General features: G+C 44.4%; 1 protein-coding gene across 1 annotated transcript in view; it reads left to right on the top strand.

Moving 5' to 3' along the window:
• Positions 1-13311, top strand: part of LRIG1 (leucine rich repeats and immunoglobulin like domains 1) — a 178585-nt gene that overhangs the window by 143225 nt on the left and 22049 nt on the right. The window contains exons 10-12 of the mRNA XM_053295529.1: positions 6136-6207; positions 9968-10039; positions 12272-12435. Coding sequence (XP_053151504.1) covers positions 6136-6207; positions 9968-10039; positions 12272-12435 — 308 coding nt within the window. The remainder of the gene's footprint in view (positions 1-6135; positions 6208-9967; positions 10040-12271; positions 12436-13311) is intronic.

The following is a 13311-nucleotide window of genomic DNA, read 5'->3' as shown; positions in this document are numbered from 1 at the left end:
GGAAGCTGTTAAAAGTTTTTTAAAAGATTGACTTACTGCCACCAAGGGCTGCGGCAGCCATGGAGGGGTGATGCAGTGGCTGCAGAGGGACTCAGTTTCTGGCTGTTTGGGGGCTATTTCGGCCCTGTTTGCACATGCGGTGGCCATTTCTTTTTTTGGCCACCAAGCATGCATGGGTGCCGTTTGCATGACTGGGTCATGACCTAGGTTATGCAAATAGCCTGCACGCACACATGGCAGCCAAACTGGGCCAAAACAGCCCCGAAACAGGCTGAACTGGTCTGAGGAGACTCAGGGGGATGCTGGTGGGGGGAGGGGTAGCCGCCAGAGACACCCCCACGGCTGCTGCAGCACCACCAAGGCAACAAAAGCCCTCAGCAATGGCAAGTTGATCTCTTTTAAAACAAGCTTTAATGGTGCTCACCACCCTCGAACCAGGCCTGAACTGGTTCTAATTTGAGCCAGGGGCCCCGTTTGATGGGGCAAAACAAAGCATGCCCTGTCTGGTGTGAATCCGGTTTGGATTTGAACCGAGCCAGGCAAACCGGTTTTGTGCACATCCCTACCTGCTACTGTCTGCAAGCAATATCCCCCCTCATTCAACCTCTCAAAACCCAAATTACCAAACCACTAATGAACTGGTTATTTTATCCATTTGGGTAAAAAAATAATAATGGTTTAATGTAAGCCAAGACTTGCATCCAAGCCCTGGAAATGTGGAGTAATAATCTCCAACTCTATGCAGAATATTTTTCACCACTGAGCAATCACACTAGGTTCCATACGCCTGGGCTTAGGGCAGAGTACTGCAGTCTCAGCCACATGGAGGGAAGGCCTAATATGAAGTTCAGACTCCAGAGAGTCTGAGTGAGCTATATATGACACATGCTGCCATGCCTTTCTGGATTGCAGCCAGTCAACAAGTCCCTTCTACACAGGTAGCTTTAATGCAGCCATGTGGACTATTTTCTTTTAGACCCACAAGGTATGTACTGAGTTTGCCTTCGCAGTAGGGATAGGGAGGAGAAGCAGCCAATAGGCAGTCAGGATTCCAGGTACAAGCCTTGGGCTGGGGAAGGAAATAGCCCAGCTACAGGTGGCCCTCGCCTAAAACCACAGATAACAAAATGGCGGATAACGAGACCTTAAGGCGATGGAATTTAGGGGGTTAGGTTCCTGGAGGTGAAAAAAGGATTTTAAAAGGCAGAAACGATAGAAATGAAGTGCCACACAATGCTCTGCAGGTCTCCAGCTGTCCAGCAACCCCCCCCCCCATTCTGCCGATTTTCCATGAAAAATCATGGAGAATTTTTATTTTACAAAAGAGCCACAAAATGGCTCAGCTGAGCAAAATGGTGGCCGGAATTGACCTTAGAGGTTATTTCCGGCCACCCAGGAACCGCAGAAAAGCAAATTCTTACTGTTTTTTCAACCACATATGAGGAGGTTGGGTCTACATTGCCTGACTGGGGATACGTGAAACTGCAGATTCCTAGATTGCAGATGACGAAGGCCATCTGTATGTGGGAAGGACCTGTCTGGCTGTATTTCAAAGAGAACATAAGAACAGCCCTGCTGGATCAGGCCCAAGGCCCATCTAGTCCAGTATTCTATTCCATACCAATGGCCCACCAGACGCTTCTGGGAGCCTACAGGCAGGAGTTGAGGGCATGCCCTCCCTCCTGCTGTTACTCCCCTGCAACTGGTGCTCAGAGGCATCCTGCCTTTGAGGCTGGAGGTGGCCTATAGCCCTCTGACTAGTAGCTGTTGATAGACCTCTCCTCTAAGAGAAGAGGCAGCCTGAGTAACTCCCTGCCTGACTGGTGGCTTGAGTATGACCTGAAGGGTAGTCTGGAGAACAAAAAGAATTAAACAAGTGAAATGGTTGTTTTTACTTCGGTCTCTCTCTCTCCCCCTTTAACCAGGTTTACCCTTCAGTCAATAATGGTAAAACTGCCCCTTTAGGAATCCTTTAGGAATCCCTGGAAATACTCAGTGAAAGTGCTGAGAATTCTCTTGTCAGAAATTTGGCTTTCTAAGACCTCTACAGTTCCCAGTGTTTCCTCCAGTGTTCCTTTGAGGAAAACCATGACAATTAAATCAGTTTTTAAATTTGAAGTGCAGACATGACCTAATTTCACCAAAGCTCCACATTGGAACAGGAAGAATAGTCTGCCCTGACCTATAATGATTTAGAACCGGGGTTCCCAAACATCTCTGCCAAGCTCCCCCCACCCCCTCAGAAGTTCAAACCCTGATGAGCTGCAATCCTCTCCTTTTCTTTCTTTTTGCATTGTTTTCTTAACCCTCTTGGGACACACATTCATGTTTGAAGTTCTGTGAGAATGTAATGCTGGATAACATATAGGTCTGCCTTGGAAAACAGACATGTGAACTCTGGAAACTCCTCTTAGGAGTTCTTCTTTACCAAAGTGCTTCTTTTAGGATTAAAATGGGAAACTGCCCTGAGGTTCAAGCATAGGCAGTGCTTATGTTGGTTTATGTGGGATAGTCAGTTTATGCAGCCAAGATACAGTTTCCTTCATACAGTTTGCCAGCTCCTCATCTGATCCCCTAGGTTTGCCTGGGTGTGGCTGAGAACTGACTTGCCAGAAAAGGCATATCTGAAATATATAGCATGTGTTCTTGGGTGGAAGTGGTTACACATGCGGGTTACTTATGTAAACTATTGAGATAATTTTTCACTTTTCTTACAAGCTGCTTCAGCAGCTGTTCCTAGCTCTCAGTACTGGCACTTGATGTGTGAATCTCCCACAATGCCGCTATCACTGTAGTATGGGGGTCGTTTGCAAGTAGCACTTTGTGGGTTTCATGTAGGTCGATGTGCTTGTTATGGAAGTTGCAGAGGACTGAGCAATACTCTCTGGTGTTGCATCTTCCATAAGAACTGCTCTAATAGTGGATGTTTTTAAAGATGCATCTTGAGGCCTAAATCTTACAAAACTGGAAGGTCTCGGGCAGGAACCATCACTCATGTCTCTTCCATAGTCAGACATGTGCTCTCCTGTTTTCAGAGCTTTGCCAAATGTCCAATTTTGCTCTGAAATAGATATCTACATGATCCTTCTTACATGTTTGCACGCCACTTCAGACACTGATATTCAGAAAGTGCTGCCAAAAGCACAGCTGATTCTGAATAAAACTTTTAGAATACTATATAAGACGTCTAGTAGCACAGAGCACTATACTTACAGAAAGATCTCAGTCCTAGCAATGCATTTTCTGATTGTCTGCATTAATCCTATGTGATATCCTGCTCCAGCCTCTTTCTCCAATCATAGGTGATGATGATGATGATGATTTACATTTATATCTTATATCTAAATGAGCCCCTGGTGGCGCAGTGGTAAAACTGCCGCCCTGTAACCAGAAGGTTACAAGTTTGATCCTGACCAGGGTCTCAAGGTTGACTCAGCCTTCCATCCTTCCGAGGTCGGTAAAATGAGTACCCAGAATGTTGGGGGCAATATGCTAAATCATTGTAAACCACTTAGAGAGCTTCCAGCTATAGAGTGGTATATAAATGTAAGTGCTATTGCTATTGCTATATCTTGCTCTTCCTCCAAGGAGCCCAGAGCATTGTAGTACATACTTATGTTTCTCCTCACAACAACCCTGTGAAGTAGGTTAGGCTGAGAGAGAAGTGTCTGGCCCAGTCACCCAGCAAGTATCATGGGGATTTGAACCCGGGTCTCCCCGGTCCTAGTCCAGCACTCTAGCCACTACACCACACTGGGTCAAGATGGGGGATCTTGCTGACTTCCCAAAGCTCCCATGTTTTTGGCATCTTCATTTGTTTGTTTATGCACAGAAGTGAGATAGGGAAGCTCTTGTTAATGAAAGTTTAAATACAAGAAGCATTCCAGGACCCGTATAGTACCTTTCTGAATTAATGTATTTCAGCATTTTAATCTGCCCATTATCAGGATTCAGAATGGGCTACATTGCATTAAAAATCAAGGCTAAAACTCTAGAAGTAAAACATAAACAACAGAATAAAACCCTCAAGAACACACAACCAAAATCCCAAACTAAGGTCTTCAGTGCCAACTTAACCCTGAGCCCTTTCTCACGAGCAGTGAGAAAAGGCAAGAGGGCTTTTGGGGAGGAATTCTTTAAAAAGCTTATCTCCCTGGAGACAACTGAGGGCTCACTCTTCAGCGGGCGGATTGGCCGCCCAGACGATTACTAGCTGCTGTCGGTAGCTTGGAGGTTTGGGGTGCAGGGACGCGTCATTATGGGGATCCCCCTCCCCTCCCCAAAGCTGGCCTGGAGCCCCGCAGTCTGCCAGCCCTGGCTGCAAGCAGCCACGGCTAGCATACAATCACAGAAATGGGCTTAGGAGAGTGCTCACTCTCCTCACCTCATTATAGAGAGTGGCTACAGAGGTGGGTTTGCTGCCAGGGCGCCTCCGGGATCAGGCCCAATCTCAGCAGTACATGCGCAGGCAAAACCAGGCTGGGCTTCCTTAGCCCGATGTTGCCTGCACGTGAGAATAGCTTCCCTAAGTATTAAAATCCATCAGGAAGTCTTCCAGCGTATGTCCCCAGATGCGGTTCTTTGTTTTTATGACTGTTCAAGCTAGGCCACTTGAATGCCCTCACACTGCATTTGGTAAGGCCTGGTTTACAGATGCACATACACATATAATCTTGATGTAATCTTGAGGTGGTATTTTGAAGCTGCAGGTGAGAGACACAGTTTTTGACTGCTCTCTCATGTTCCAAGTTTCCTGCAAGTAAAAAGCTAGCACATCAGGAAGAAAGATTTAAACCCAATTCCACTCTGCAGCACAATTTTTACATAGGGGAGCATTCAAATACATGTTCAGGACTCTTCTGTTTCATTGCCACCTTGTTCTGCTGCATGTGTAGACTCAGTGAGACTGAGCAGCAAATGACAACATTCCCAGTTAGGATTCTGACGTGGCTTGAGTGGCTTGCCTTTTGTTTAAAAGTAGGTTTCTCAGCCCTCCTACAACAGAGAATATTGAGGATGTGACTGCACTTTATTGTAAAGGCTCAAAAGGCAAAATCAAATTCCCACACTCTAGTTTGCCAGATCCCATGATTGCAGGGACATGTGTCTGCTGATTTTGTACTTTCAGACTTTTTGTTCATCATGTCTAGCCAGCTTGCCAACTAAGTGGCAACAATGGAATCGTCACACTTTCTTTTGATTCAGGAATAGCTTTCTAAAAAGGTACCCATTCCCCATTTTGATTTTGTCATGGGCTCAAGTGTGTTCTTTGTGAAAGTAATATTTGACTTCTGATAATAAATGAGTTAATTGGTATAAGCTTGAAATTTCTCTACCCCCCAAAACTATCCCCAATCTGTAGTGTGGCCACAAAAACCCATGCTCAGCTACCAACAAAATTAAGACATTTAGAATAAATGCAACAAAGTACCTGATTACTGTATGCCACTCTTTTAAAAATGTGTGGAACTTTTTTGGGTCAGAAATTTAGCCAACAGATGAGAGACATGGGGGAACTTGAGAGACCCTTGTGTTGTTTCTGGAGGGAGAAAGGGAGGTATGCAGAATGAAAGGAGCCTGGCTTTTGGCCACTGGAAGCATCACCTAAGCTTATTGTGATAGATTAACAGATTCTTCAAAAGGCTCTTGGGGTTGTTGCTTTTTTGCTTGTGGTAATGAGGTCCAGAAACCTCACTAAATTCTCTGGGAATTATCAGAGTTTGCATTCAAAGCCATTTTTTTAAAAAAAACAGCTGTAAGAAATCAGGACAGAAATGTGCTGAAGCAATAGTCAGGTGTCTTGTTTAAACAGCATTCCCTGTGATAAGTGGTCACCCATATTCTGAATCCCTTTCCCCAGTAACCAAAGCAAAACGGCATTTCTTAATGCAGTACAACATGTCCTGTGTAAAGCTATCATCACTATTAAGTTGTAAGAAAGATAAAAGTATTTAATTTCAGGGAAGGGGGAAGAGTATGCATACTTCAGCTTCCTTAATCTCCACAGATCGTATTTCCAGCGCCTTACATGGGGATGTTTCATCAGATATAGCCACGCTAATTGGGGTCTTTTCATTTTCTTTTCTCCCCCCCACCCCGCCCGCTTATCTGACACTGGGTGTTTGGAAACTGCAGAACTCTGTTTGGAAACAAGATCAAGTCTGTGGCCAAGGAGGCGTTCTCAGGCTTGGAGACCCTGGAACACCTGTGAGTAACCCATAATGCTTTGCAGTTTTGAAGTGAAGTGGCTGGGTGGGAGAAGGGGAGCCTGCCAGAAGTGGCTGCTGGAGAGGCCTGTGAGCAATTTAATAGCATCTTTGTAAGCTGAGAAGCCAGTCCATTTGTGAGAGCCAGCTGCTTCCTTCTCATAATGAGAAGGCTCAACTTTGGCTTTTTTTCTGCCAGGAAGAAAGTTATAGAACACATGGCCAATTTGCATGCTCTTTTTTTTGTTCTTGGTATTTTTTTTAATGTACAGTGGAATACATCTTAACTTGCTCTCACAGATGCATGACAACGATTCTAGCCAAGTGGGAGACATATGCCTGTTCCTTTGCTCCCACTCTCTGTTCTGTCTTCCCTAGTGTGCTGGAGTAGTATCCTTTGCTCTGTCCCCCTTTCCCACCCAGGCCTAAGTGCTGTACCTGGAAGGGACAGTGGAGGAGCAAGTCTGTCACCATTCTTCTGGCTAGCAAAGTGGGGCAAACAATATAATAACTATACATGTACATTTCTGTAGCTTTTCCTCTGCTTGAAAGGAATTCAGAATCAGGCAAGCAGGACTAGGAGGCAACACTGAGAGGGCAGTATTTCATATAACTGCTAAACGAACCATTCCTTTGGTCTGTTTTGCTTCCCTAACTGGCAGTAGCTATCCAGGGCAGGCATCTTTTCCAGTCCTCCTACCTGAGATTGAGGCGGGTCTCACAATCAGTGAGACCCGCATTTGCTGGCTCTGCAGGGAGAGTGGGCTAAACCTGCTCTCCCCGCAGACGAGCAGGGTGGGAGCCCTGGGTGGCTGGATCGGGCACCCACACAACTGCTGGCTCTGTGATGGAGCCGGCAGGGGCTGGGGAGTTCAGGGGCTGCGCGGCCCCCGGAAGCTCCAGTGTGCCCTGCTTGAGCGCGCAGGGCATATTGGGGAGACCCCCGAGCTGGGAGGCTACTTCTCAGCCTCCCGCCGGGTGTCTAATCGTGAGTAGCCATGGTGCGGAGCCGCGCTGCGGCTACTCACGATCCCAAAAACTGGGTTTGCGGAGCGCTTGCTCCACAAACCCAGTTTAAGGGGCAGGCTACTTGAGCGGGTTACCCACTCAAGAACCACCAGGCTCTCAGCCGAGCCCGGTGGTTCACATGGTTGTAAGAAATTGGGCTAGCAGAGGCTAGCCCGATTTTCTACCATCGTGTGAATAGCCTCATTGTTTTATGTGGCTGGGTTGAACATGGAACCTTCTGCATGCAAAGCTTGTGTGCTTCCACTGAGCTATGACTACTCTTGCCCTTTGGCATTGCCCCCATGTGCCCCATGTTGCATGAGGCACATGATGGACTGGTAGACTGCTATGTTGTAGGCTAAAACCTCTTAAGCCCTGTCTCATCATTTTGCCCTTTCTGTGTGTTTCTCTGCTGGCAGTGGGATTGCCTAGGTCAATTGATTAGTTAAAATAAAAATACTTTTGATTGACTAAAAAGGTGCTTTCAGTTGAGAAGTCAGCCAATTATTTAGAAGAAGCTTATTATGTTTAATCATGACGAATAAACTCATTATGGCAGGTGGCAAGCATCATTTTAGACATTCCTCTTTTATTATGCTTGTTGTAACACATGGGGAGCCACCTTAAGTGGCACAGTGGGGAATTGCTTGACTAACAAGCAGAAGGTTGCTGGTTTGAATCCCCGCTGGTACGATATTGGGCAGCAGTGATATAGGAAGATGCTGAAAGGCATAATCTCACACTGCGTGGGAGCAGGCAATGGTAAACCCCTCCTGTATTCTTCCAAAGAAAACCACAGGGCTCTGTGGGCACCAGGAGTCGAAATTGACTCAATGGCACACTTTACATTACTTTAACACATGGGGACATTGCCCAAAAGCAAAGGGCACAATCCAGTTCACCGTGGGTGCAATGCCCACATACAGACTTGTCCTGAGGAGCTTTCAGTCTAAAATTCAATGTGGGAAACAGCAGGAAAAGGGGAGGGGAATGGAGGCAGGGATGGATAGGTGATACTTCACATATTTTATGGAATTTGGTGCCAGAAGAGGTGGTGAGGGCCACTAGCTTGAGCCTAGTCTGCACATGCAACACAATGGTGGAGTTCCAAGGTACTGGATGGACAGGATCACATGTGATGGCATTCTCAAATGCTCCTCTAGACCAAGAACTGTAATAATTTTAATTATAGTAATCATAAGCTACTGTTCCTTTAGAAAGGTTAGAACAGCTTTCAGGTGGATCCAGGCAAGTCTCAGGTCTCTACACCTGCTTTGCTTTATCAGTGCTGTAACATCAGGGGATCCCAAAGAATATTTGTTGCTTTTGAGGAACATGTTTTTTAAAATTCATTTTTAAAAAGCAGATTAAAAACATAGGAAGCTGCTTTGTATTGAGTTAGACCTTTGGCCCTTGTAGCTCAGATTTGTCCACATGAACCTGCTGTTGGTCCTCCAGGATTTGAGGTAGGGATTTTTCCTAGGTGAATGATTTATAAGATCTGAAGCCAGGGGTCTTTCCCAGCCCTACCTGGGAATGCCTGAACTTATTTATTATTTATTTAATTATTATTTATTTGTTCAATTTATATACCACCCTTCCAAAATGGCTCAGGGCAGTTTACAACAAAGTAAAAACAATTAAAACAAATTAACAGTTAAAATCAGAACTATAAAAACAAAATAAAACCAATTAAACATTCAACAGCTAAAAAATCCTGGAGATCCAGGGCAACCATTTAAAACCAATTTTAAAACAGTTTTTCAGTCATTTAAAACCGTGGAAGGCCAGGCCTAACCGGTCTTAAGGGCTCTCCTGAAGGACAGTAATGATCTCGAATTACAGATTTAAGCCTGGAGTGCACAGCCCAAGAGCAGCTACAGCGAAGGCCCACCTCTGGGTCTCCACCATACGAACTGGTGGAAACTGGAGACGGATGAACTTAGGTCCTTCTGCATACAAATATGTATCCTACCATTGAGCCATGGCCCTCTTTGAGATGAACAGCTTCTTCTCAACGTGTGTTGATATTTGTTATCAAGTTGAACTGAAAGGAGGAATTCCACCGCCAACAATCCTTGACAAACTAGATTTTTGCTGTGTCCAATTTATGTTAGCTGTGAAATCCATTGGGTGATTGATTCATATGAGCTAGTTGCACTTGAGTGTCAGTATAAGGGAGTGACAAAAATCAATGCAAGCAGCTCATTGTCATCTGTCCAGAGAGTCTTTATGTTCTATGTAAAGAGACACTAATGAAGCTTTGGCTCATCACATCTGCTGAAGCTCAAATATAGAATTTCCCCCCAAAACTGTGTCATCTCGATTCCAAATAATTCCTGCCTCTTGTTTACTTCTGATTATTCTAATTGATACTGGAGCAAGATCAATTTTGGGAGCAGAGTATGTTGTGAAATTGTTTATAGAGTAAATATTGGATTTAAAAGATTGTCAACTACAGGCCATTACACTGTGATTCATCGTGAATTATGGTGATATATAATTTGATTTTACACAATCTCTGATTAGCAGAGATTCAGATTTTGTGAGTAGATAAATGCAGAGGTGTACATTTTTGGATATAACAGAAGGCCAACACTGAATCCTAATTTCCTCATTGTAGCCAAGACTTGAGAATGCCCATTGTGTGATACGAACTAAACGGGCACAAAATCTTGTTTAGTGACAAAATCCATTAATATTTTTGTGCATGTGTGTGTATTAAAAGAAAAAACATATTTTATGTTTTCCAGGAACCTTGGAGATAATGCAATACGGTCTGTTCAGATGGATGCATTTGTCAAGCTGAAGAACCTGAAGGAGCTGTAAGTAACCTGGGTTATTTAGGCTCTCCTGTAGAGGTGTGCATGAAACAGATTTTGCATTTCATTTCAAGCTTGAAACGAAACACAAAATGCTTGAAACTTTTCATTTTAAAAAAGCGGCCAAGTTGGCTATTTCAACAAAACACTCAAAACATTTTGAGTGTTCCCGGCGCCATTTTGGAGAGCTGTTTTTCCAGGGAGAGCTGGTCTACCAATTGGAGTTGAGTAGACCAGGCCTCTACTATGGATTTAGCATTGACTGGGCTGACACGCTAAATCCAGGGTGAAGGCCTGGTCTACCCACTTCATTTGGTGGGTAGACCAGCCCTCTGAGGCGAGCCACCGCATCAAGTCCAGAGTGGAGGCCTGGTCTATCCATCGACCCCAATCAGTAGACCACCTCTCCCTGTAAAAACAGTAGTCCAAAATGGTGCTTGAAGCACTTGAAATGTTTTGAGTTGAAGCAGGGTTGTTTTGTTTCAAGCTCAAAACAGGCCCTTTATTTGAAGGCATGTTTCAAGCTCAAATCATTTTGCACATCCCTACTCTCCTGTAATGCTGGAGCATTGTTGTGACTCTTTGTTCCAGCAGCTTCGCCCCCAACCACACACCCAGTATCGTTGCTTTCCACTTGCTACCCCTCTGGAGCTATTTTTACACTAGAGCAGATGTCACAGACTCATCTCACATTCAGTAATGAGTGAAATTGGATCAGATCGGCAGCTTCTTTCATTGGGCTGCATCTATGCCTTTATCCATCTCTGCCCAGGAAATCCAGACTGCTGTTCTCTAGTTTTACAGAGCGTTCAGTGACTTACTTAATTCCAAATCTGCCTCGCCTTTTTATACCTATGTTTTGGGTGCACTGACATTTCATTGATAAGCAGACTTCAGATTTGATCCTCGTGCCCACTTAGTCTCAGGGATGGGGAAATTACTGACACATTAGCAGATCTGACACTTTAGCTGCATGAGGGAGATCTTGTTTAGAACATTAAATACCAAGCTTCCTGTCTTGTAATGATTTCCACCTTCAACCCATCCCCAAATGTTAATATGCTACTTATGTGCTACCGGATGTCCAAGTGATTTTGATGTCCAGGAACTAAATTTATTAACTAGGTCTTCAAATGTGAACAGCCACCAGGCAAAAAACCCCATATATTATACTGTCTAAGATCTTATGGATCTGTACCTGTCAGGAATCACTGTGCCCCTTAGAGGTCATTTCATTTAAACATAATTTAGGGAGTAGCCTTATTCATTCTCTCTCTCTCTCTCTCTCTCTCTCTCTCTCTCTCTCTCTCTCTCTCTCTCTCTCTCTCTCACACACACTCACACACACACACACACACACACACACACACAATTTGTAAGCAGAATTTGGTCATCAATTACATAATCTTAGTAGTGACAGAGGCATGTTCATTTCCAGTCTAAGCAGTATCACAGCAGCCATATCCCTAGGTATTAAAATATGCAATTTAATTTATGTACCTTGCTTTCCTAGGATGTAGTTATGGCTTTAAAAGGTGATTAGACAAATTAACAGTGGATTGGTCTATCCCTGGTTGTGGAACCAAAAAAAAGAAAAGGAAATAACCTTGACTATTTTCCCTTGTGAACAATAGGAACAATTATGACCTGTCTTATGGGCCAGTTCAGATGTTATGCAGAAACACAGTTACATTATGGATCTGTGCAACATCTCCTAACCTCAGGAGTGTGTGTTCCCCCTTTCCTTGGGCATTATGATATGGCACACAGAGCCAAATTGAACTGGCCCATTGTGAGACCGAAGGAAAGATAGTTAAAGCAACAATAAAATGGTATGGTATAGAGATTATATACTCAGTATCTGGTGGACAGTCACAGCAGTCATTTAAGGTATATGAAGTGAGAGATAGTAACTTGTTCAGGGGCATCCAGCAAGCTTTATTCCTGATCAGGATCTTGGCCAGTCTCTCCTGGCCAAGTCCAACTACCCGCTATACTGAAAAAAGAAACTATATCCTACCATATACTTGCCTGCTACAGTTATGGAGTTTGTGCTACTTTGGGCTCATTGTGCAATGCATGAAAATGCCCCCTTAGCAGACTTCTCTGTTTCTTCTGTCAATATCTGTGTTGCTGCTCATACTAAGGAAAGGCAAGTATGCCAACATTTTAAGACTCCCTTGCCAGTTCCCTAGAAAATTCTTTTTAAAAAAAATTGTGTTTGCTTCCTTCTAGCCACATAAACAGCGAGAGTTTCCTGTGTGATTGTCATCTCAAGTGGTTGCCACAGTGGTTAGCCAGGAAAGACCTGCAGCTGTTTGTGGTAGCCACCTGTGCCCACCCTGGGTCATTAAAGGGCAGAAGCATTTTCGATGTGGTGCCAGAAAGTTTTGTTTGTGGTAAGTCTTGGCTGTAGCCTGGTAATTTTGAGGTTGTTTCAGAGGTCAGGCCTAACCCGGAAATTTGTATGTACTTTGTGGCCAGCTTCTTCTGTTGTGTGTAAAGAATTCCCCTCAGGCAATCAAATTGTCACTGAGCAGAGATGATTTCCTGTCAGAAACATGCATCTTTTTGACAGCCTCTGGCAGTATATGTGTGAAATGTTGATTCCTAAATGGGGGCTTGGGGAGCCATCTGTAGGGCATGGGAGCTTTCTTGAGTGATCAGTGCAAGTGCCTGAGGTGAATGTGACCTCTGTATCAAGCTCTAGAATCTGTTGCAAAAGGTTTTATAGGGATCTGTGGGCTTCATACAGTTTGAATTTACATACTTTTCTTCACCTCCACGAGGCAATCCCCATATTTCTTTTAACAGTGACCTGTGCAGTCTCCCAGTCCCACAGTTTCTGTCAGGGGCGTAACTATAATAGAGCAAGGGGAGACACTTGTCTGGGGGCCCACTGCCTTGGGGTCCCCCCAAAGGCAAGTCACATGACTGACTCCCCCAGCCGCACACCCGCCTGGGCTTCCTTCAATTGTATTTATCCTCCGAAATTGATAGGAGAGTTAAGACCTGGAGCTACCAGAACAGCATGTCTTTCTCTAGTACCATTAAATGACTTGCATCGTCCACAGTTTAAAAAACCTTTTAAAAATATTTTAGGATGGTGTTCTAATGTGGCACATAGGTAGGCAGATAGAATAGATAGAATAGATTTTACTATGCTTTTTGTTACCACTGTTCAGCCTCATTTAAGATTTCTTTACTGCATGAGCTGAACTTCAATGCGGGGGGTGGGCATTTTAAAAACTTGTCTCTGGGCCCACTACAATGTT

This window comes from Hemicordylus capensis, chromosome 2 (assembly GCF_027244095.1).
Source record: "Hemicordylus capensis ecotype Gifberg chromosome 2, rHemCap1.1.pri, whole genome shotgun sequence".
In the NCBI taxonomy this organism is placed as follows: Eukaryota; Metazoa; Chordata; class Lepidosauria; order Squamata; family Cordylidae; genus Hemicordylus; species Hemicordylus capensis.
Note: the sequence above shows the minus strand (reverse complement) of the source record. Positions and strands in the feature narration are given on the sequence as shown.